Genomic DNA, 23,981 nt, shown 5'->3' on the forward strand with positions numbered 1-23,981 from the left:
TAGAAAAAATATAACTAGTTCAATATAATCTTACACAGAGTCCTTTGCCTCTGTGCCAATACCCACTCCCAACTACTTGAAGAGCTACTATTTTTTTTTTAGAGAAAGAGAGAGAATTTTTTAATATTTATTTTTCAGTTTTCGGTGGACACAACATCTTTATTTTTATTTTTTTTTTTATGTGGTGCTGAGGATCGAACCTAGCACCCTGCACATGCCAGGCAAGCGTGATACCGCTTGAGCCACATCTTTTAATAGAGTTACTATTAAAAGATTAATTTCCTTTAGTTTTGAAAGATTTTTCTTTTCTTTGTTTGTTTTTTTGTCTTTGTTTTAATACTGGAGATTAACTCCAGGGATGCTCTACCATTGAACTGTGTCCCCAGACTTTTTTTTTTTTTTTTTTTTTTTTGAGACAGGAGCTCATTAAGTTGTCAAGTTTAGCCTTGAACTTACAATCCTCTGTCTCAGTCACCCGAGTTGCTGGGATTGCAAGCTCCATGCCTGAAAAACCTTTTAGTCACTGTACTTTATTTAAAATTTTTCTTATAATGCATAATACATGAAACCAGTAATAACTAACACCACTGAGAGGATTATGGACAAAAAAAAATTATATATATCATCACTCAAATGAGGAGTCAGGGTCCAAGAAAGGCCAGTTGGGGTTTCCACAGATGTGTTAGAAGAAACATCAAAACCTCCCTATTAGGTAGCAGGACAAAAACAAAGCTCCCAGGAGAGACTGAGAAAGGAAGAACCATTCCCACACACACCCAGGAATAGAGCAACTGTGTACATGTTGGACAGATGATGTTTTTCTTTGACTCACCCATGTTCTGAGGGAGACCTTTGGCCCAGTTTTAGAAGCAGGCTGAGCCAAGCTGAGGCGGGGCTTTCTGAGGCAGAAGTTCCAGGGCTCTATAAAGCCCAACCAATCTTTGCTGGGCATCTCTCCCAAGGACTGTGAACTGTTAGCTTGTCTGCTTGCTTCTCTGGAAATGCAGCGGCTGTTGACTCCAGCGAGGCGGGTCTTGCAGGTGGGAAGAGTGATGCAGGAGGCTTCCCTCACACCTGCTCGCCTGCTCCCAGCAGCCCACCAAAGGTGAGTTGCCTTCTCCCCAGGGTCTGAACAGATAACTGTTTGAGAAGTAATCTGTCAAAAGATTACTAGAATCCCAGTCAAAAATTGGCAAGATTTGTGCACAGCCTTAGAGAAGCAACTTATCAGCGTTTCAGTTACCTCATCCTTAAACAGACAGGTCCATTTCTACTCTAGAATTGGAGGACCCCAAACCCCTGACACATGCTGTTTGGGGACAATAGCATCGTTTACCCTGCCAGCTGCAACAAACAGCAAAATTATCAGTATCAGGATCCACGTCTCTCTCTCCTCTCCTCCACTCTTTGACTACTACCCCTGTCCTGCTCCTGACAAGCCCCTCAGGATTATGCAACTACCATATTAGTAATACCACTGAATTTAAGTTGCTTCAGCAAAATGCAAAGTGGACTGAGGATAAGAAGCTGTGCTTCTTGGTGCTCTAATTTTATACAAGGGGGAAATGAAATGTAAAGATAAAGCATGTAACTTGTTTATGTGTGTGCATGCATGTGCTTGGGCAAGAAGAATACACATATTTCTTTTCTTTGTAAATATCTACTCAGTTTCTTCTAAGTGTCTGCAATCTCCCAGTGACAGCTGTAGTCAGTGCCTTGGGCTCCCAGCCAGCTGTGTGTTATTATCTAGTCCCCAAATCATCAACTACATCTCAGGACTAGCCCTATCTTTTCTTGCATTTTTACTCAGCACTCCATACATACTGAACACGTAGAAAAAAGATTCTGTGCTAGTGTCTTCTCTTACCTGACACTGGGAACCTGCACACATGGATATGGATTTAGCCCCCTTATTTTCCTCATGACTTCATCATCATTTACATCCCTCCTATCCCACCCACCTTTGCCACACCACTACATACCCCAGCTCAGAATTTAACTTGTCTCTGTATTTGTAGAGAAGCAATTAGCATGGGTTTGCCTATTTCGATAAGCAACAGTTGGCCAGTAACCAAAAGACAAACCTCAGTCCTCAGTGTTCTGATATCTTTGAATTAAACTCTTAGAATCCTCATTTGCATCTAACTCCATTATCTGTGGTCTGAACTTATACCAAGAATGCTCATTATGGGTCACATTTTCTCCAAATGTCTAGCTCCTCTAATCTAACCTGTTCAGTTTTAAGTCCAACCCAAGAACTATTCCTGCCTTAGTATCTGCTTCTCTGCTTCTAAAGAAGTTAAGCAAGGTCCTGGCCCCAACTGTCTTATGTTTCTCACTATTGTTCCCTCCTCCCCGACCCACCCTCCCCTCCAGGTTCCCTAGTCTGTTCTAACGCCCCTGCTGTAACAACGACCCTTTCATCTCCTTCCAATTCTTCATCAGCAGAAACTTCCCCATCCACCAGGGCTGATCTCAAATGCAGCCTCTCTCATGAAGCCTTTCCTTATCTTCCCACCCATGCAAATCTCTGCTTCCTTTGAACTGCAGGATTTTGCCCATATCTTTTTTTGTGGTCCTCACCACATTCCACCTGGTAGTTGGGTTATGCACCTGCTCATCTCATTTCTTGCCCTGATAAAGGACATCATCATGAGCCTTGCCCTCTTTTTTTATATAACCCCTTCACCCCCAAGGCCAGCAGAGTGCCTGGCCTGTAATAGTTCATTTTGAAAGAGGCAAGATGGAGTAAAGGAAGAAAGGTTTGGTGCACGTTCTTGAAGGAAGTGAAACCAGAACAAATTTTAAATTAGAGTGATTATTTCGCAGAGAAAATGCAAGATTAGAAGGACACACTCTTCACTCCAATGCCCTGATGCTTCCGGAAACCTTGAAATAATCCTTGTTTTCAAGCCTCTGAAATCCATGTCCAGAAATTGTCTTACTAAGACAATTACAATGATACCAAATGACTGGTTCTTGGAAACTCTCCTTGAGCCACAGATTTCTAGTTGGGAAAAGAGGAAGGAAGTCAGCCTAGGAGAGGCAGAGTGAGAAGGAAGCTGGGGAAAGCCAGCCAGGTTGGCAGCTTCAAGGGCTGGCTAACCATTAGCTCCTAGGTACTGGGAAGCTCCTCCATAAATATTTGAAAGTACAAACTCCATTTATTTGGGGGGCACCAAATAAATAAGGCAGATAAATGAACTGCAAACCTCTCCTGACAGATATTGATGAGCATGTTATCACTTTGCCTGCTATCTTGTGATCACAGGATCCAGCTTTGCCTCCCAGCAGTCCCTGAAAGTGACCTTCCTGAATCTGGTGCTTCCAGAGGCACAGAAATGAGGAATAGAACCATTTAATATAAGCTACAGCTCTTATGGCATAGGGATAAGGTTATAAGTCAGGAACCCAAGGAAGTGAAGGGATGGAATATTTCTAACACATGAAAAACTATGATGTTCCCCTGAGCACATGATTTCACCAAGGTGTGCCCTGATTTCACCATCAGTACAGTAAAGAGTGTCACTGAAGTGTCCAGTTCTCAAGTGCTTTCCCACAGGAGCCTGTAGGAAGTGGACTTGGTGAGCTCTACACTTGCAGCTGGGAGGAGAAACTTCAGATTTTTTACCAAGAGAATTGGAGAGTCGGGTTGAAGAGAAATGTATTGGGTCCAGAAAGGAAATAGATTCTCTTCCCTCTTTTACTGACCCCCATTTTTATCTCTGCCCTCTGCAGGTTACTTGCTCCACTAGGTGTTGATCTGTGACAATGTCTGTCTCTTCCTTGATCTGTGACAATGTCTGTCTCTTCCTGGGCACACAGGATGTCTGGTTCACTATTGTCTGTCAGTCCTGGGTTGAGTGTCCCCAAAAGCAGACAGGATGGAATAAGCAGAAAATGTCCTTAAAGAGCAGGAAAATGGTGATTATGTTCTTGGGTGGGAAAAAGAAAAAAAGGAGGAAAGGGGGAGGTAATAAGAGTGACATTTTAAAAACTGAGTGACGTTGTTCTCTTTTGGAGTTTTGATAAAATTTAATGGTAAAGCCAAGTATGGCTTTTTTATTTGTTGGGAGACTTTTTACTACTTATTCATCCTTATTACTTGAAACTGGTTTCTTCAGGTTTTCTTTATCCACATGGTTCAATTTTAGTAGGTTGTGTGTGTCCAGAAATTTGTCAATTTGTTCTAGGTTTTCCAGTTTATTGACCTGTAGATGTTCACAATAATCCCTAACGATCCTTTGTATTCCTGTGGTGTTCGGTGTGATATCTTCTTTTCCATCTCTGATTTTATTTATTTGGGTCTTCTCTATTTTTTCTTGGTTAGTCTAGCTAAAGGTTTGTGAATCTTATTTTTCTTTTCAAAAAACCAACTCTATGTTTTATTCATCTTTTGTACTTTTTAAAGTCTTTATTTCACTTATTTCTGCTCTGATATCTAATTTGGGGTTTGGTTTGGTTTTGCCTCCCCAATTTCTTCAGTTGTGTCATTAGGTTGTTCATTTGGAATATTTCTGTTGGTTTGATGTAGGCATTTATTGCTATAAACGTTATCCTTAGTACCACTCTTGCTGTATATTTTCATTTTCATTTGTTTCAAGAAATTTTAAAATTTCCCTTTTGATTTCTCCATTGACCTACTGCTCATTCAAGAGAATGTCGTTTAATTTCCATGTAGTTGTACAATTTCTAAGGAGCCTCCTACTGTTGATTTCTAGTATTATTCCATGTAGTTTTACAATTTCTAAGGAGCCTCCTGCTGTTGATTTCTAGTATTATTCCATGTGGTTAGAGAAGATACGTGCTATGATTTCAAGTTTTTTGAATTCATTAAGACTGATTTTGTTTGCTTATAATAAAGGTCTATCCTGGAGAATGTGCCAGATACTGATGTGAAGAATGTGTATTCTGCAGCCAAAATATCCTATAAATGTCTCTTAAATTTTTTTGGCCCATAGTCTAGTTTTAACTCTGTTGTTTCTTTGTTCCCTTTTTTTGTCTGGCTCATTTGTCCATGGATGAATGTGGGGAGGTGAAGTTGCCCATTATTGTTGTGTTATAGTCAATTTCTCCTTTTTGATCTAATAGTGTTTGCTTTATACAACTGAGTGCTCCTGAATTGGGTTCATAAATATTCAAAATTATCTCCTCTTATTGAATTGATTCCCTTATTATATAGTGAGCCTCTATAGCACTTTCTACAAATTTTGACTTATAGTCAGTTCTATCTGGTAATTTTGGTTTCCTGATTAGTTTTGGTTTCCATTTACATTGTACATTTTTTTCTATGCTTTCACAGTCAGTTGATTTGTGTATTTCCTGGTGAAGAGAGTTTCTTATATACAGCATATCATTGAATTTTGTTTTTGTTAAATCTATTCAGCCCGTCTATCTTTTAATTTAGAAATTAAATATTTCCATTCAAGGTTACCATTGATAAGCAAAAGCATTTTGTTAATTTTTTCTGGTCATTTTGTCTATTGTTTGATGTTTTTCCATATTGATAGGGTTTTATTCTCTTTTGTGTATCTGCTCTACTATGAAGTTTTGTACTTCTGGATATTTTCATAGTAGTGGTTATCACTTCACTTCTAGTGTAGGACTCTCTTCAGCATTCTTTATGGGGCTAATCTGGTGGTGATAAATACACTCAAGTTTTGTTGTTGTTTGGAAAGACTTTATTTTTTGTTTTCCTTTTGAAGGATACCTTTGCTGGTTATAGTATTCTTGGTTGGCAATTTATCAAATTTCTCTAGCTCATGTTTCTGCTGAGAAATATGTTTTGGGTCTAATGGAGATTGCCTTATATGTAACTTGACACATTTCTCTTGCTGTGTGTGTGTGTGTGTGTGTGTGTGTGTGTGTGTGTGTGTTTTCGTCCAATCCACTAGGGGAGCTTTGAGTTTTCTGAATCTGAACATTCACATGTTTTCCAAGATTTTGTCAGTTTCATTTTATAGAATAGATTTCCTGGGTCATTTCTTGTCTCTTATCGTGGAACACCCAGAATGCAAAAGTTTGCCGGCATATACATCAAATAAGTCTCAAAAGCTTTCTTCATTAATTTTTGTTTCTCTTCCTCCTCCTTCTCCTCCTCCTCATCCTTCTTCTTCCTCTCATCCTCCTCCTCTTCCTCCCCCTCCTTCTTCTTCTCTGTGTTATTTTAAAAGACCTGTATTTTCAGGTTCAGAAATTATTACATTATTTCTTCTCACTATTATGCTGTTGAGGTTCTCAATTATATTTTTATATTTTTAGCTCCAATATTCTCCTTTGGTTTTTTTTTTTAATGATCTTACCTCTTTGTTGGATTTCTCATTTATGTCATGAATTATCTCTCTAATTTCATTGAATTGTCTATATTCTTTTGTATCTCATAAAGTTTCCTTAAAAATCATTGTTTTTTATTCTTTTTCAGGCAATTCATTATTTTCCTTTTCTTTGGGGTTTGTTTCCAGAGTTATTTTGTTCCTTTACACATTTCACATTACCTTGGTTTTCATGCTTCCAGTGTCCCTACATTGGTATTTGTGCATCTGGTGGATCAAGAAACTGTGACTTTCATGGTAAAAGACTTTCTCCTCATTGTGTGTCACATGGTATTGGTTAGATATGCTGAACTGGGTTGGTTCCAGGTGGGCACTTTAATGTAGTGACTATTGTAGCTTCATCAGCTGTAATTAATGTCGGTGATATCATTGGGCTATAGCACTTACAGGATCATATCATTAGATGGAATGCTGCTTTCTTAGGCAAGGAGCAGCTCTAGGTTTGGTGCTCTGTGTGTGTGTGTGGTGGTGTGGGGGGCTTCTGTTAGTTTCCACAGATGATGTGGGGACAAGTTCACTCTGCAGGGCTGAGTCATGTGTGACACTGCATGTTCAGAAGTGAGGTGGGGAGCTTGCCAATATCCGAGGGCTGCACAAGACCTGAGTGGTACAGGGCACCTGTAAGGGGCTAAAGGCTATGGATATCATTATGTGATCTCCAGTCTGCTTATCTGCTTCTCAGGGTTTTAGTGAGCTCAACTGAACTTCTCAACTATTTCTTGAGGGCTTCAGGAAGATAGGTAGGGCCACCTGGCTGCTTCCCAGGGCCTTTGTGAGATGAGCCACTTAGGGGGATGACTGCTTACCCATCTGCTTCCTAGGGCTGAAAGTGGGTTAACAGGGCCACACAGCTGTTTAACTGGATTGGGCTGGCCAAGCTGATGGGGGCAGTTGCCCAGCAGTTTCATAGAACCTGAATTGGACAGGATCTCAAGGTAACACTATGCAGCAGGAGCATGGGTGAGGGAAGGCACTGTGTGAATGGGGCTCTTTCTTTGGGGCAATGTAGGAGTGTAATAAACCAGCAATGCCATTCACTTGGCTAAGAGTCTGCAAGGGCTACAGACTTTTCCAATAGCAAATATCATAAGATGAGTTAGGATTTCTGGTTGCCTCCTGCTTACCCTTTCCCCACTAAGTGAAAGCCCTCTTTGTTCAGGGTGGATAGAAAGATAGGTGCTATTGTTTAGTTCCCTTCTTCATAAGGTTATCATGTATCTCCATGCTCTGCAATGTCTTTGCCACATTCCCATTTCACACTAGCATTCTATCTAAAATATGCCCATAAAATAGCTATAGTTTTTCCTTGTAGAGGGGAGCACCCATGTACTTCTAGTCAACCATCTTGATGATGTCACCTCCCTAGTAGAAGTATTAATTCAACAGAAAAATACTAAACTTTTACTCATTTGATAACATAGCTTCAAAACATACTAAAACATGAATTTAATGGTTGCTATAATACTGTTTCTTGAGGAAATTGGCTACAGACTATTAGAGGAATTATGATTGCTGTCTTCACCACAGGTTTGCCAGTCTCTCTGCCGTCCCCCTGGCCAAAACAGACACTTGGCCAAAAGATGTGGGCATCCTTGCCATGGAGGTCTACTTCCCAGCCCAATACGTGGACCAGACTGACTTGGAGAAGTACAACAATGTGGAGGCAGGGAAGTACACAGTGGGCTTGGGCCAAACTCATATGGGCTTTTGCTCAGTCCAGGAGGACATCAACTCCCTCTGCCTGACAGTGGTACAGCGGCTGATGGAGCGCACACAGCTCCCGTGGGATGCTGTGGGCCGGCTGGAAGTGGGCACGGAGACCATCATCGACAAGTCCAAGGCTGTCAAGACAGTGCTCATGGAACTCTTCCAGGATTCTGGCAACACTGACATTGAGGGCATAGATACCACCAATGCATGCTATGGTGGCACTGCCTCCCTCTTCAATGCTGCCAACTGGATGGAGTCCAGCTACTGGGACGGTAAGTGCCTTCCAGGGGCATTATGTAAGAAAGGAGCTTGGGTTGGAGGCTGAATCTTATTAGATTTGTTCTTAATTCCTCAGGGGGCTTCATCCCAGGAGGGAAAGACAACTCATTCCCATAGCCGCTGCTGTCATCCAACAGCCACAGTGTAAATAACCACTTAGACGTGGATAGCTTTATACAGTTAGTCAGGTAGCAAGTTCACATAGCTGTTCATTTACTCCTTACAGCAGAGGAGGATGTGGGTGTTACATCTTAGATAATAAAAATGAAAGACCTGATAGCTAACCTGCAGGGAGTGCAGAGGCAAGACACAAATCCAATCCAATATATTTCTCCCTTTACTGTACCTATTTCTCTTAAATATTTCCTAAGTCTCTGAGAGATTGGTGATGGTGAAAGGTTCGTACAAATTTATATAGTAAAGAAAAATTTCTATGGCAGAGAATCACAGGAAAAACTGTTTGCATAATATTTTGCTCTTTCTCTCTTGCTTGACTCCTAGGATATTGATTTTGCTTAATGTATTAACAATACCTTGTGTCTTATTTATACCTTCCCTCAAAGCTAAACTGGAGGAATACCACCAGTTGTGATGGGACAAAAATGACAAAGGGAAAGAGTACAAGATGAAAGTTGGAAACCCTAGCTCTCTCAGTAATTGCTGACAAATCCCTTAACCTCTTGGAACCTCAGGGTTCTTATTTGCCTATCTGCCTTGCAGGGCTGGTAAGAAACTTTGAATAAAACAATCCAAATGTATATAAAACACAGTAACTTGACCATCAAGGTACTCTGTTTGCTGAGCTTAAAACTAGGACTAAAAACCTTGAGAACCATTGTAAACGTTAATTATTATAAGAATAATCATAAAATTTTGATGTTGATGGGAGTTTAGAAGTTTCTTTCATTTTTGAAGGGGGGGCGGTTACTGGGGACTAAACTCAGGGGCACTCGACCACTGAGCCACATCCCCAGCCCTATTTTGTATTTTGTTTAGAGACAGGGTCTCACTGAGTTGCTTAGTGCCTCACTGTTGCTGAGGCTGGCTTTGAACTCGCCATCCTCCTGCCTCAGCCTCACAAGCTGCTGGGATTACAGGCGTGCACCACTGTGCCTGGCTGCATCATTTTTAAAAAAGCTACATAGTATATTCTATTGATGGATATGGCAAACTTTATTTAATTCATTTTATACTGATGGATATTTAGATTTTTATAATTAAAGTTTTATAATTAAAGTTTTTTAACACTTTACAATAGCTTTACATGCAGAAGTATGGTATAAAAATAGAATTGCAAAAGTTGAATTGTGGGATATATCTATGTAAAGGTTTGTTTAAAATGTACCAAATTGATCTACAAAATATTGGGTTAAACTGCATTTCTACAATACATGTTTTCAAGCCTTTTCATCTTTGTCAATTTAATAATTAAAATCATAGTGATTTCTATTTGCTTTTCTCTTATTATAAGATACCTTGAATATTTTTTACAGTATCTACAGGCCATTGTTATAAGACCTTTATAAATGAAGGAAATTAGGTATTGTTGTTTGTAAATCTTGTAAATGTTTAACAAGTTATTTTCTTTTTACTTTGTTCCTGATAGAAGGTATTGCTTTTTAGGTAGTCAGATTCTAGTGTTTTTCTGAATTGTTTCTAAGTTTTTTCCTGTAGTTTCTCAATTTTGCACAATGTATGTGGAAAAAATATATATACATCAATACATATGTGTGTGTAAACACATATACACACACATGTACACACACCACTCTGGGGGAAAAAGCAAAACTTTTTGTTGGGATTGTTTTGATTCTTAAGAGATGGTCCTTGGACTTCATGAACTTGGGTAGGTATCCTCACTCTGAATCTTTATCTTACCATTTAGCTATGTGGTTTTGGACAAGTGACTTAAGTTCTTAGGGTCTCAGTTTCTTCACCTATAAAGAGGAGTTTATTATATCTGCTACATAGGATTATCGTGAGGTTTAAATTATATGAAAATCTTGTTTCCAACACAGGATTGGGGTGAATGTTGGGGGCTTACTCATGGGTTAGATAGAACACTAAAATCACTAACATGTCTGTCCTATAGTTTTGAATTTTTGTGTGTGTGTGTGGTGCTGGGGATTGAACCCACAGTTTTGTGCATGCAAGGCAAGCACTCTTGTCAACTGAGCTATATTCCCAGCCCTAGATTTGACTTTTGATGACAGTACTACTATTGGATAAGAGTGGAATGAATAATATTCTGTCACAGAGTTAGGTACTGTGAATCAATTGCAGGAATTGTGGTTATTCAACATAAACTCTTCAGGGTACATGGTTTTAGGATCTAGTCATAATTTGGTTTGACTCTTGAATTCTATATATGTGACCTGAGACAAATTATTTAATGTTTTTGGAGGGCAACATCTTCACTATGAATGTAGATATTAACCGCCTCATTAGGCATGTTGAAGAACTGTTTAAAGGTAACTTTTGTCTAGCTGGCATTTTAAATGTTAGTTTCCCTCCCTATTTCTTGGCCTTCCTTCTATGATTTGGGAGATATTTCAGGATTGTGGAGGGCTATAAGGTGATTGATACGAACCTAAGTTGTCTCCACAAGTGCCAGCAAATAATTTTTTATTAAATTCAGGAGCAGAATTCTGAATAAATGAGCATTCAGCAGCTAGAATGCAAGGCTACTGAGTTTTGACTTTGCATTTCAAATCCATCATGAGTTTTGCCACAGCATAAACTTCATGGGACTGGAAATTTTTTGTTTTGTTTTGTTTTCTCTGTTTCCAGTTCCTAAATTTGTGCCTGGCACATGGTAGGCACTCAGTCCATTCTAGATTTGTCAGTGATAAAATGACTTCTTGCCTGTCTTTGCAGGTCGCTATGCATTGGTGGTCTGTGGAGACATCGCCGTCTATCCCAATGGTAATGCGCGCCCCACAGGTGGGGCTGGAGCTGTGGCAATGCTGATTGGGCCCAAGGCCCCTCTAGCCCTGGAGCAAGGTTTGTAGGAACCTGTAACCAAGAGGCTGTGCATGGCATAGCCAAACCCATAGATCCTAATCCCAAATTGCTACTCAGGGATGTGGTATGGGTTTGAGGATGGTGTCGCTTGCCTCCAAAATTCTGTTCTTGGGAGCAGAAGGTGGGGAGGAAGAGAAGAGGGGAATCAGAGAAGTTTCTTCTTCTGCATCATCGTGCATTAGGATAATGATGCATACAATGAGTGGTGCAGATGCTGATGAAGAAAACCTAGGGAACTAAACTGGGTATTGGCAAGGAAAGAAGAGAACTGGATACGAAGTAAGTCTTCCTTTGAGAATTCTGACTTCTATTCCAGGTTTTCTTAAGCCCACATAGATGGAGTGAGGGAACTGTAAACCTCATTTATGTAAAGACAACTGTCTTTCAGCTCCTTTGGAATATGTAAGAGATTGGAATAGGCGTGGTCTTGGCAGGGGAGACGAATAAAACACAGGCAGCTCCTTCCACACGGTTCTCCCATCCTTTCTGTGGAAGGTGACCTGCACTGTGTGGTCTCTGAAGCCCTCTGTGTGCCTTTACAGGGCTTAGGGGAACCCATATGGAGAATGCATATGACTTCTACAAGCCGAATTTGGCCTCAGAGTACCCGATGGTGGACGGGAAACTGTCCATCCAGTGCTACTTGAGGGCCTTGGATCGATGTTACACATCATACCGCCAGAAAATCCAAAAACAGTGGAAGAAAGGTAAGGGATTCAGAGAGCAGAAAGCGGGGGGTTCTGTTTCCATGGGCTAAGAGTGTGTAAAAAGCTTAAGATTAGGTTTCTTTTCTCCTTCCCTGAAAATGATGTCAAGAAAAATATTTTAAATCCCCTTCTAGACTCTTCCTGGGTCTGTGCTAAAATCCATTTGAAGGTCATTCAAATTCAAGTACAAAATTGCCTATAAGTTAAGGTTAAAAAATTAATAAAATAAGCAATCCAGGGCTAAAGCCACAAATATGAAACCAGTGCATCCCCTATCTGGGAAGATACTCGTAAGAAAGAGTGGCCACATCCTTCTGGGATTGGGATTTAGCCCATCCAAATTGCTAAAATTGGATGTTGATTAATGGCTAAAAATTGCTGTTGACTAATTGCTCTTACCTCTTTTAAGTTGCTCAGGGCCTTACTAAGTTGCTGAGGCTGGCTTTAAATTTATAATCCTCCTGCCCCAGCCTCCTGAGCTGCTGGGATTATAGACATGCGCCACTGTGCCTGGTTTGGTTTCTAATTTGTAGTATGATTGATGTTGAAAAGTCTTACTTACATTTTAAAAATATTAAGTTCACCAGTGATTTTTCTCTGGAGGATGACATTACAGGTTGATTTTTTTTTTATATTCACCTGAATAGTTTCTGAATTTTCCTGTTAAAAATATGTACTTGCTTTGATAATCAGAAAATGAGTATTTTTTTTAAATGCAGAGAAATCCACTTTTTGAAAAAGTATTATTACCAGCTTAGTTATAGCTAAATGGGCATTGGTAAAAACAGGTTTAAGGTGAGAGAAGACATGAACTTAAGCATCAGAGCGCAACCTCTTTTTTGCTCCTTTCCACTGACCTGGATGGGTACTGCTACCAGAGGTGATACCCATGGGTAAGGAGTTGACTCGCCTTTACCTTTGCCCATCCACTATAAAATCGCTGTTGACTAATTGCTCTCATCTCTTTTAGATTCTTATGGCATTTTAATTTTGCTCCTTGTTCTTATAAGAAGTTTGAATGGATGCTGCTTTGAATCATAGCACTGAACTTCAAACTTCCTTAAGGGCAGAAGTTGCATTATCCTCCTATTTAGAATAAGAGGGACAGACTGTAGTATACAAGCTGAGATACCTGAGCTAGAATTCAAAACCAACCTTTTTCCAGTGGAGTGGCCCTGGACATATCACTTAATAACTTAGAGATTGTTTCTCTGGAAAATGATACATCACAAAGTTGATTTAGTGACAGCATCTGCCATAGAGGTTAGCAATAGTAGACACAAAGGCCTTTCTTTCCCTTCTTTCACATAATAATACATGTAAGATGAGCAAATAGCTGAGTGCAGTGGTGCACACCTATAATCCCAGTGACTCGGGGGCTGAGGCAAGAAGATTGCAAGTCTGAGGCCAGCCTAAGCAATTTAGTGAGGCCCTAAGCAATTTAGAGAGACCCTGTTTCAAAAATAAAAAATAAAAAGGGCTGGGGATGTGGCTGAGTGGTAAAGCACCCCTGGTTTCAATCCCTGGTAACATAATAATAATCATAATAATAATAATAGAACAAACTTTATGTGCATGTGCTGGAGGTAGGAGCTAGTTCCCTGGGAGGCTTAGAGTCCTTTGGACAGTTAGAGCTCAGAGAGTAGATCTAAGTGGTGCATCATCATGTCACCTTCTTGCTGTCACACTTACTTTTCCAGCTGGCATCGACCGGCCTTTCACCCTGGATGATTTACAGTATATGATCTTTCACACACCCTTTTGCAAGATGGTCCAGAAATCTCTGGCTCGCCTGATGTTCAATGACTTCCGATCATCCAGTGGTGACACCCAGGCTTTATATCAGGGGCTGGAGGCCTTTAGGTAAGCCCTTTATGGGGAGCCAGGAGGCTGGCAAGGGGTGAGCCAAGGGGAGGACTCCCCACTCCCTGAGTCTAGACTACAGGCATTATTGTGGGGGAGCAAATGGCAATCCTACAATGCAACAGAGAGGCTGTCAAGCTCTGACGTGGAGAGAGAGGTGGGCTAAATCTGCATGGGGCCCTCCTTGGGTTATCTCAGGGGAGCATGCAGGGTTTACCTGCACCTCTGCATCTAGTGACTAAAAGAAGCCAAAGAGAATAAGAAAAGGGGATGGGGAAACGGAGTGTGGCCATTTATTCAATTGATATTTTCTGAACATGTGATATGTGCTAGGCATTGTACTTACTGTGACTCCATGATCCTTTCCTAGGGGGGATCTCATAGTCTACACAGACACAGATGCACAGAAGCAAATAATCATAGAACAGGATGGTAACCCAGGTGTAGGGTCCCATTCTCACTTGTCTTAATGTCTTGCTTGTGCCTCAATTTCTCATCTACAAAATGAACATAATTCAGCTCATCCCCTAGATGTCAAAAAGCGAGAAAAATGCTATTTATTGGCACTCTACTCTATGGTGTTTAGAAAAGACGTCATCTGTGGTATAAGAATTCTCACTGAGGAGGGAATCTTTCTCTTCTTGGTGTCTGTTTATGTCAAGTTTTGAACTACCCACATCTTCCTCGATTGCTTACTACTATAAAACCTGACACTAAAACATCAGAATTAGCACAAGCACTGCCTATGAGACCAGTCCTATCAAAACAAAATGTCACCTATGCAAAAGAGAATGGCTTAATATCTTTAATATATAAAGATCTCATCAATAATAAGGTAAATTCTCTAGTGGAGAATGAGCAAAAGATATGAACAAGAAATTTCCTCAAAGAAGAAAAGCATATCATCATATTTTAAAATGTTTAAGCTCAATAGTAAAAAAAATATATAAGCAGGTTACCATAGTCTTTAAAAAATCTGAATACCTAGAACTGATGAGGCTGTGGGAAAATGAACAACAGTGAATTGAAAACTGATACAATATTTTGAGGAGTAATGGAGAACATGGAGCAAAAGTCTTATAGATGTGCATAGTTGTTGTCTTATTAATTCCATGTGTTAAAAGAGCATGTAGCTATTCACTGTAATATTTTAACTAGTGAGGAACAGGAGTAGGGAGATTGGTTAAAGTAGGATATACCTTGTCATAAACCCTGCAATGCTTAAAAATAATGTTATAGGGCGGGAGGTATAGCTCAGCGTGCTTAGCATATGCAAGGCCCTTTGTTCAATCTCCAGCTCCAAAATAATAGCAACAAGAATAATAATAATGATAATGTTTTAGAAGGTGATTTAATGCCAAGGAGATACACACACACACACACACACACACACACACATACACACACACACACATACACACACATATATAAATAAATTAAATCTATCTATCTATCTATCTATCTATATATATCAATCCATACCTGTCTATATGTATATATCTATATAACAATTTCCTCCCCTGGAAAATGATACAACACAGATTGATTTAGAGAATGCATCTGTCATAGAGGTTGGCCATAGTATATATAAAGATGTTCTTTCCCTTATTTCCCTGTATATGAAGATACTTAGGAAACATACAAAAATGAATGAACAGAGCTTATGATTATTTGCTAACTACATATTCTGAGTTAAAAAGGCTTGCCAAACAGAATGTGTCATATGATTTTATTCCTGATTTTCTAATAGACTTTTATGAAAGGAGAAATTGATTCCACAGGAAAAATAAGCCATAAATTCTATGAATAGTAGAACTGTCAGTGCTGTGTTTTCTTTGAGATTTTCTGTATGTCTGAGTATTGCAATAAAAATACGTACCCCAAAGCCTCCTTTACGGGCGTTGTTTCTTTCCCCCTTGTACCCTCTCCCCTCCTGTGACCTCTGAACTGCTACCTCTGCTCCCTACAGGGATCTAAAGCTGGAAGACACCTACACCAACAAGGACCTGGACAAGGCACTTCTAAAGGCCTCTCTGGACACATTCAACAAAAAAACCAAGGCCTCCCTTTACCTTTCCACACACAACGGGAACATGTACACCTCGTCCCTATACGGGTGCCTGGCCTCACTTCTGTCCCAGTGAGTACTTCTTCTGGCCCACCTCACACTTTCCTTTCCCATGGTCTGAGGAGACAACCAAATCCGGTTCCTCTTCTGGTTCAGACTTAAAAGGAAGGAAGGGAGAGAAGTGGGAGGAAAGGAAGAAGGAAAGAAGATGAAAGAAACTTGCTTTGAAGGTGTCCGTATAGGCAGACTTTCTATTTGTGTTAAATAGTGATCTCCAAAGTGTATTGCAGGGGATAGCTATATAAGATCTCCTTGGGCATAGCACAAAAATAGTAGAAGTTGGGTACATATTTTCATTTCATTTACTTATGTACTCTGTATTTAGGAGAAATTCTGGGTTAATAGGGTCTAGCTTTAGAGCCCACAACCTGGGTTCAAATCTAGAAACATTGACCTTGGAAACAATACTTAACCTGGGTCAGGCATGGTGACTTATTCTTATAGTTCCAGCTACTTGCAATACTGAGGCAGGAGGATTGCTTGAGCCCAGGAGTTCAAGGTCAGCCTGGGCAACGTAGAGACCTTGTTTCCAAAAAAGCAGCAAAAACAACCAAAAAATTAATACTGTATGTGTCTCACTTTCCATACCTGTGAAATACATGTATAACAATACCTGCTTTTAAAGTTTGAATGAGAATAAAAACTACATTTTTTTTGGAGGGGGGGTGTCTAAAAACAAAACTACAATTCTCGGCAGACTCAAATGTTAGCTGTTTTTCTTTTCTATTTTATGATGTTCATAGGAAAACATTGCATATGACATAGAAAAAAAATATTTATGGGGGAGCTTGATTAAATTTTTACTGATGGGGGTGATCAAAAATCTGAGTCCCTTACCAGTCAACTGGGAGCCTTAAGGGTGAGTCCAGGGGCCTGCTTCCACCTGGATGCACCTTCACTGAATCCTGCTTGTCATCACGAGAGGGGAGTAGTTCCTTTTACCCCTGAAATTCTGTTGTGCTCCTTGTGCCTTATATGTTTTGGATTTTGCTTGTTCTCCTTTTGGCAAGGTTTCCCACATCTGGGCCTGTCCCCAGGATCTACCAAAAGGCCCTCTTTGTGTGCAGCGCTCAGAGTGCATTTCTAGTTGCATGAGGTACACGGGGACAAGATTGGGCTGATAGGCAGATGGTTTTTTTATTTGAAGTGTCAGATGTAATGCTGGCGTGTCATTGGTTTTAATTTCTTTCCCCCGCAGTCACTCTGCTCAGGACTTGGCTGGCTCCAGGATTGGTGCCTTTTCCTATGGCTCTGGCTTAGCAGCAAGTTTTTTTTCGTTTCGAGTGTCCCAAGATGCTTCTCCAGGTGAGTCTTCGATCTTCATCAGCCACTCCTGACCAGACTCATCTCGTGCAAGACGCCATCTTCTACCTCACCTCTGCTGGAGGCTGTTATGTTTTGATTAAAACCAAATAAAAGACCATTGAAGATATTTAAGCAAGGGATTAATTTATGTAATTTATGTATTTACAGCACTTCCCTAGCTACTGTTTAGAGACTAGGTTGAGGAAGAATAAAGGTGGGTATAAGGAGACCAGTTAGAGCATTCCTGTGTGATAGTCTAGGCAAGAGTTAATAGGGGTTTAGTTGCAACTGGCTAGAGACAAGTTGCTGGATTTGAGATTTCCAGTAAGTGTTTGTTGATTACTTTATGATTGGTATAATCCAGGACACACATCCAAGCACGTCTAAGATCTAACCTAAACTAAGTGAGTTTGTCTGCCTGTGTGTTGTTTATCGTTTCCTGATAGTCAAAGGGACACTAAGACACTTCCCCCCAGGGTGCAAGCTACCACAGAACCTAGCACTGTTCTAGTGCGTGATGACAGTAAAGAAGGCCTAACAATCTTGCTTTGGCTCCCCAGGTTCCCCACTAGACACACTGGTGAATAGCATATCAGACCTGCCAAATCGCCTTGCCTCTCGGAAACGCATGTCTCCCGAGGAATTCACAGAAATTATGAACCAGAGAGAGCAATTCTTCCACAAAGGTAAGAAAGAGGGCAGAAGAGAGGAGGAGGAGAGAGGCAAGTCCTCTCGTGTTCCAGGCCAGTAGCTGGGGATCCAGGATTCACCAGAAATCTAGCTTATCCTGGGCCACAGTCCAGACTTTTGTGACATATGATTAGGACAAGATATGTTGTTAAAAGGAGTAAAAACTCCCACCCAGGGGAAGCAGAAGACAGAGTTGGGAAGAAAAAGGAGGCAGCATGGTGCTTCTCAGCATGGATTATAGCTATGCACACTTCACATACCAGTCAATGCTGTCCCAGGAAAGCTATGAAAATGTTCCTGTTTAAATGTTGCAGGATCCCAGACTTTAAAGCTAGATATCTAAATCTAAACTTGAGCTGTGTCATTTACTATCTCTTTGTCTTTGGGGAAAAACTATTGAACTTTTTTCAGATGTCACATTTCTAAAATCACACTAACTGCAGGATTTTCAAAGAGATTCAATAAATTAATGGACTTAAATAAATTATCAACAAATATCAACAAATATTATTATCTCCTCCCAATGGACCCCTTTCTCCATCAAACATAAAAACCAAAAAAAAAAAAAAAGCTCCCCAAAAGCAATAGATGAAAAGAAAAAAAAATTGTAGAGATTAGATGGAGATTTTTCAAACAATGGTAACTAGATATTATCAAGCAGAACTTAAAGCATATGATTTTCAGAGTGGTCTAAAAAGGAGAAAGAATATATGGAACTGGGAATGTTCCAAAGACCTTGACCCAGTGGTTGTTGATCTCATCTGGAACAGGGACATATTAGAATGAAGAAAAACAATAAAAATAAAAATTGGCCTTCTGAGATGCCCATTAATGGAAAAAGCACTAAAGCACTATAATGAACCAGAGCCAGAGATCTTACAACCAGGAAGGTAGTATTTATTAGGGAATAGGATGTTCTGAGATACACATCAACCTACATACCACTGGCAAAGGGATGGATATGTGAAGATTTTAGTGGATTAAGGGCATGTTTACTGTGGCAAAATGTTAAACCCATATGATGAAATTGTTAATAGCTGGGTAGCCTGAAGTACCTGATCCAAGATGACGCTTCTTTGGTTCTATGTTCTTTTCTTTTTTGGTACTAGGGATTGAACCCAGAAGGGCTTTATGGCTAAGCTACATCTCCAGGCCTTTTTATTTTTTAATTTTGAGATAAGAGTCTTACTAACTTGCTGAGGGTCTTGCTACATCTCTGAGGCTTGCCTTGAATTTGTGATCCTCCTTTTTCAGCCTCCCAAGACCTTGGGATTACAAGAGTGACCACCCTGCCAGGCTGGTCCAGTGTTCTATTTGCTGTATTGAAGGTGACCCTGAGTCGGGATCACTTAATTGTGAATCCGTAGGCACTCCTATTAATATTTTCTCTTCCTCTTTGTGAGTCTTGTCCCTTTTCTTCATTCCACAGTAAATTTCTCACCACCTGGAGATACAAACAACCTTTTCCCAGGTACTTGGTACCTAGAGCGAGTGGATGAAATGCATCGCCGAAAGTATGCCCGGCGTCCCATCTAAAGGTGATGAGTGAGAGCTTGCAGGGTTGGTGGCATAATACCCTGATGCCTTCCTCTGGTGACATATGAAGTTCTGTTACCAGGGGAGAGAGGATTTATAGCTTCTGATATGATGGGTGGGGGGGGCGGGTTATACTAGGTGGGAAAATGAAAACTCTAGGAACTCTTTGCCTTGGAAAGGCAAAAGAGAGGGACCTGTTCTGAAATCTTGAATATGAAGAAAAAAAATTCAGACTTGTTTAACTCAAAAAAGAGCCTTAGATAGAGCCTCATCTAGAGCCTTGATAGAAACAAACTTAGCATCTGTAAGAGGAAGTTGGCAGTGACCCTGAGCCTAAGGAACTCATTGCTCCAAGGAGACGAAATCAGGGACAAAGATGATGGCTTCAGAAAGGCAATCCATTAATGTGTTGGGGACAGTCACGAAGGAGCTGGGGGACTGTGGGTTTCTCTAGAGCCAGAAGCCTTGGTGGGAGGGAGCTCTAGGTTACAACTATGTGACAATTCTTGGATGTTACAAGATTCTTTCTGGGGAGAAGAAGTGAGTCTTGGGACAGTAGTGGGATGAGTGTAGGGAGAGAAGAGAGTTTAATAGAAGAGGACTGGGGTGAGAGGAAAAGTGAAAGAATTATTTATTTATGGCATTCAAGTACTCAAAATTGCAATCTTGTAGTCCATGTGCCCAGTGTATCGGCTTCGGTGTATCTATCAAATAGATACACAGAATGAAAGAACAAGAAGCAATTTCTTTTACAACCCCAAATCTCAATGAATACAATCGCCATACCCAAGTTTTAAAATTATTTTTTTCTGTTCCTTTGGTAAATGAAGTGGGAAGAATAAGAAGGTATGTCAAGGGCAGAGCAGGGAGCAGGAGGAGGAAAGGAAGAAGTCAGTGGATAAGGGAGAGGCACAGATAAGCTTCATGAGAAGAGGCAAGAAAAGTGCAGGACAAGGTCCCCTCAGTTTGACCCTAACCACTGGAGCATTCTCTGTTGCTTAGCCTCCTCAGCTAGGCTGCTGAGGTTCTGTAGCTCAGATGTTAGGGACTAGGCAAAGTGGACAGGGGTGCTGACAGGCCAGGGCTGCAGGATGAGGCTGAGAATCAGCTCAGAAGACTTCGGTATAACCAGAGAGTTTGAAATAGAGTTTTTTGGGACAAAACAATCAGTGGCAAAGAGGCAGCTATTAAATGTGTTTAACTAGTTCAGTAGCCAAGAGACGGACAGAGACAGAGAGAAATTGCTTGTCCCTCTTCCATTCTGCTTATCTATTGGGGTTTTCAAAGGAGAATTTCTTTTTTTTTTAATTTGTTCTTATTAGTTTTACATGACAGTAGAATGCATTGTATATACACGTACATACCTCATACGTAAATGGAGTGCAACTTCTCCTTTTTCAGATTGTACATGATGTAGATTCACAAAGGGTTGTGTAGTCACATATGCACATAGGGTAATAATGTCTGATTCATTCTACTGTCATTTCTACCCCCATACTCTCTCCCCTTTCTTCTCTCCCCTCTGCCTAATGCAAAGTACCTCCAAGGAGAATTTCTAAATCAGGCTCCTTACTTCGCATGTGTCTAGATGGCGTTGTGCCTATAAAGAGAATACCGGGGCTCTTGTACTTGTCTCGTGCTGATTATTCACATGAGCAATGAACTCACGGTAATGAGATTTTAGCTAAAATGAAGGTCTTACGTCAGTGTGGAGCTCTGTGGATTTTTTCCTGCACTGTTCCAGCCTGCCTAGGCTGTTCTCCTATCACAAGCAGAGCTTATAAGGGGGGACCACCCCCCCTCCAGACTTGGCTCCTGCAGCTATGGATGCTAGGTCCCTCAGGCATTTAGGATTGAAGCTAAACTGGCAGTTAGAGCACCCTAGAACTCAGGATGCTGCTAGGGGAGCACCTTTGCACAGCTGTGCCTCAGCCAAGGCATAGGTACAGGGAGTCAGGATGCCTAGGATGAGACTCACAATTGAATCTTTTTTTTGTTTCTACAGAATCATGGACTGGTTCCTGGGGAAAGTATGCTAGCAGCGCTTCTGCCCACGAATCATATATTTCAAATTCCACCCTTAGCTGGTAAATAAATCAGAAATGACACAATAGCCCCCATAAGCATTGGCCCTGTAGTGAGGGACCATCCTTGGCAGGTTCTTCTACCTTTTCCTGCTGTAGTCACTATCACAGGCTCATGGTGCTATGGACCAGGGCCCCTTTTTGAAAGAGGGAGATGGAGGAAAGGGGAGGAGGCCTCTTCCTGAATCCCTGGCCTCCAGAAATGTGGCAGATCAGTTGTCTCCTTCAAGATCCAGATCAAGCTCATTTGTTACAGCCTTGTTATTATTATTATTATTAAACCTCTGTGCTGTTATATTTTTGCTCATTTCTTAAGGTTTCCCATGAATTTTTCAATTTTGTATCTTGTTCTGAGCTAATATACGGCAATTAAAAAACTAAGGAGGAGGAAGTGATTCTTGTGTTTTCTGGAACCTAAAACACAAAACACAAACAAGCCAATAGGTACGTCAGCCCACTGGAATAGTCTCGTCCCCTCTCTTTCCTTTCCAGTGCCAATTTAATTCTGTCATGTGTCGAGTACCATGGAAAATACAAGGTAGATAAATATGGTGACACATAGCTTCCCCCAATTCTCTGCTCTACAATCGTCATCCAGGCAGGGGCCAGTTGGATCTGTGGATCAGACCTCCATGCCATACCTGGCCAGTGTTAGCTACCATGATCAAAAAAAGAAAAAGAAAAAAATTTTTACAGGGTTGATGCCTAGCAGGAAAATTTCTGTTAAAACAATTTCCCCCTCTTGGATGAGGACTCTCCTTTTTCTAGGATCTTCATAACAAAGGTTCAGGGAGGCAAGGGTTGAACTGAGTAGGGGAAAGAGAGGGACAGGAAGGGGGGGGGGGAGAGCAGGAGTTGAAGCCTTTTTTAAAAAAAAAAAAAAACAAGGCTGTGGAAGAGACAGGTTCTGTTGGTGCAAAGCCAACTGGCTGAGGAGTCCAAGGGGTCCACATGGAAATGAGATGCTGGGCCTTTGCTGTTTTGCTCAAGACTGATCATGTCACACAGTCACCGGCAATGATAGACATGTTTGAGCAGCTAATCCAGCATCAACTGTTACTGCCCAGGCCTTGTCAGGTGCTGTTGGAAGACTCTTTAACCAGCTCCTCATTCTCCCTACTTTCTGTATCCCCTCAGAAAGTTGCTCAGGGGCCCTCAATCCTTGGGCCATCTCTGGCGGAACAATTACGGCCCTTCCCAAGATCTCTGAAGCAGTGTCCGTCTTCAAGGGAGAAAAGTCCATGTTACCTGAGTTCTGAGATGGACAAAATTTAGCCTGACCTTCCATCCAGGCTGGGGCTCTCTGTAGGTTGTTGGTGTTTGGAAAGGCCTCCCTAGTTCTTAGCAACAGGACTTCCCCACTACTCAGTGCTAGGACCAGGCCTGCCTCCGCTAGGGATCATTTGAACACAACCAAAAATGATCTTAAGAATGTTTAGGAACCAGAATATCAGGGCACTGGCCCATCAGGGCACAGAATATCAGTGGACACTGCCTTGGTACACCAGATGAATATCAGCCTTAGATCACAGGCAGGGCACTCAGGATGGCCTTGGTCATCACTTTTGGTCACCACCATTGTACCACACATATCTTTGGTCCCCCTCCACTCACCTTTCTAACCATCTTTTATACTGAGCCCTAAGCCTTCCTCCGACAATTCTAGGATCCATTTCATTAAAACTGGCACCTGCCGGGTGTGGTGGCATACACTTGTAATCCCAGCTACTCCAGAAACTCAGGAAAGAGGATCACAAGTTCAAGGTCAGCCTGGGCAACTTAGACCCTGTCTAAAAATAAAATAAAAATATGTCTGAGTTTTATTTCATGAGTTTCCAATTGTCCTGTCACCATGTGCACCCAAAGATCTGCTGATACCAGGCAGACAAAAGAACTTGCCTGTGTGGGCAAAGCATCACTCAGGAGTGACCTACAGCAAGATGTACAAGAGGATGGAGTATTAGACTAGAATGCTCATCTCAAATGAAAATGCTCAAATGTTATATGTAGACAGATGTGAAGAAAGGGCCCAATCCAGTGTCCATGAGGCAACTTCAGGTCTCTAAGAGGACGCACTGTGCACACACATAGCTATTTCTGAATCTCAGAGCCTCAGGAGTCAGTTATTTTGAAACCAGTTCCCTTGTGTCCTTCCAGCATTTGCTCTACCTCCATTACTGAACTTCTGGAAACTTCTGCTTTCCAGCCAACATATACAAGAGTGAAACTCCACTCTAAAGTTAGGTGGTACAGAGATACCACAAGCCAGAGTAACACAAAAGAGTTAATGGCATCCTCCATGTAGCACCAGCTGCATTTCAAA

General features: G+C 41.0%; 1 protein-coding gene across 1 annotated transcript; it reads left to right on the forward strand.

The window, feature by feature from the left end:
• Positions 1-954: 954 nt before the first annotated feature.
• On the forward strand, positions 955-22,056 carry Hmgcs2 (3-hydroxy-3-methylglutaryl-CoA synthase 2). The gene is made up of 10 exons (XM_076861523.1): positions 955-1,105; positions 7,860-8,314; positions 11,199-11,324; positions 11,888-12,052; positions 13,753-13,915; positions 15,885-16,055; positions 17,242-17,348; positions 17,909-18,034; positions 19,468-19,576; positions 21,580-22,056. Exons 1-9 carry the CDS (start codon positions 1,002-1,004, stop codon positions 19,572-19,574), a joined length of 1,524 nt encoding a protein of 507 aa, XP_076717638.1. The 5' UTR covers positions 955-1,001; the 3' UTR covers positions 19,575-19,576; positions 21,580-22,056.
• The last annotated feature ends 1,925 nt before the right edge of the window (positions 22,057-23,981 follow it).

Source organism: Callospermophilus lateralis, chromosome 7, assembly GCF_048772815.1.
Source record: "Callospermophilus lateralis isolate mCalLat2 chromosome 7, mCalLat2.hap1, whole genome shotgun sequence".
Lineage (NCBI taxonomy): Eukaryota > Metazoa > Chordata > Mammalia > Rodentia > Sciuridae > Callospermophilus > Callospermophilus lateralis.

Bases quoted from the DNA above. Each gene is read 5' to 3' on its own strand.
- Hmgcs2 (XM_076861523.1), top strand. From the start codon at position 1,002: ATGCAGCGGCTGTTGACTCCAGCGAGGCGGGTCTTGCAGGTGGGAAGA. The intron at 1,106-7,859 runs GTGAGTTGCCTT...TCTTCACCACAG, and splicing joins CTCCCAGCAGCCCACCAAAG to GTTTGCCAGTCTCTCTGCCG. The intron at 13,916-15,884 runs GTAAGCCCTTTA...TGCTCCCTACAG, and splicing joins CAGGGGCTGGAGGCCTTTAG to GGATCTAAAGCTGGAAGACA.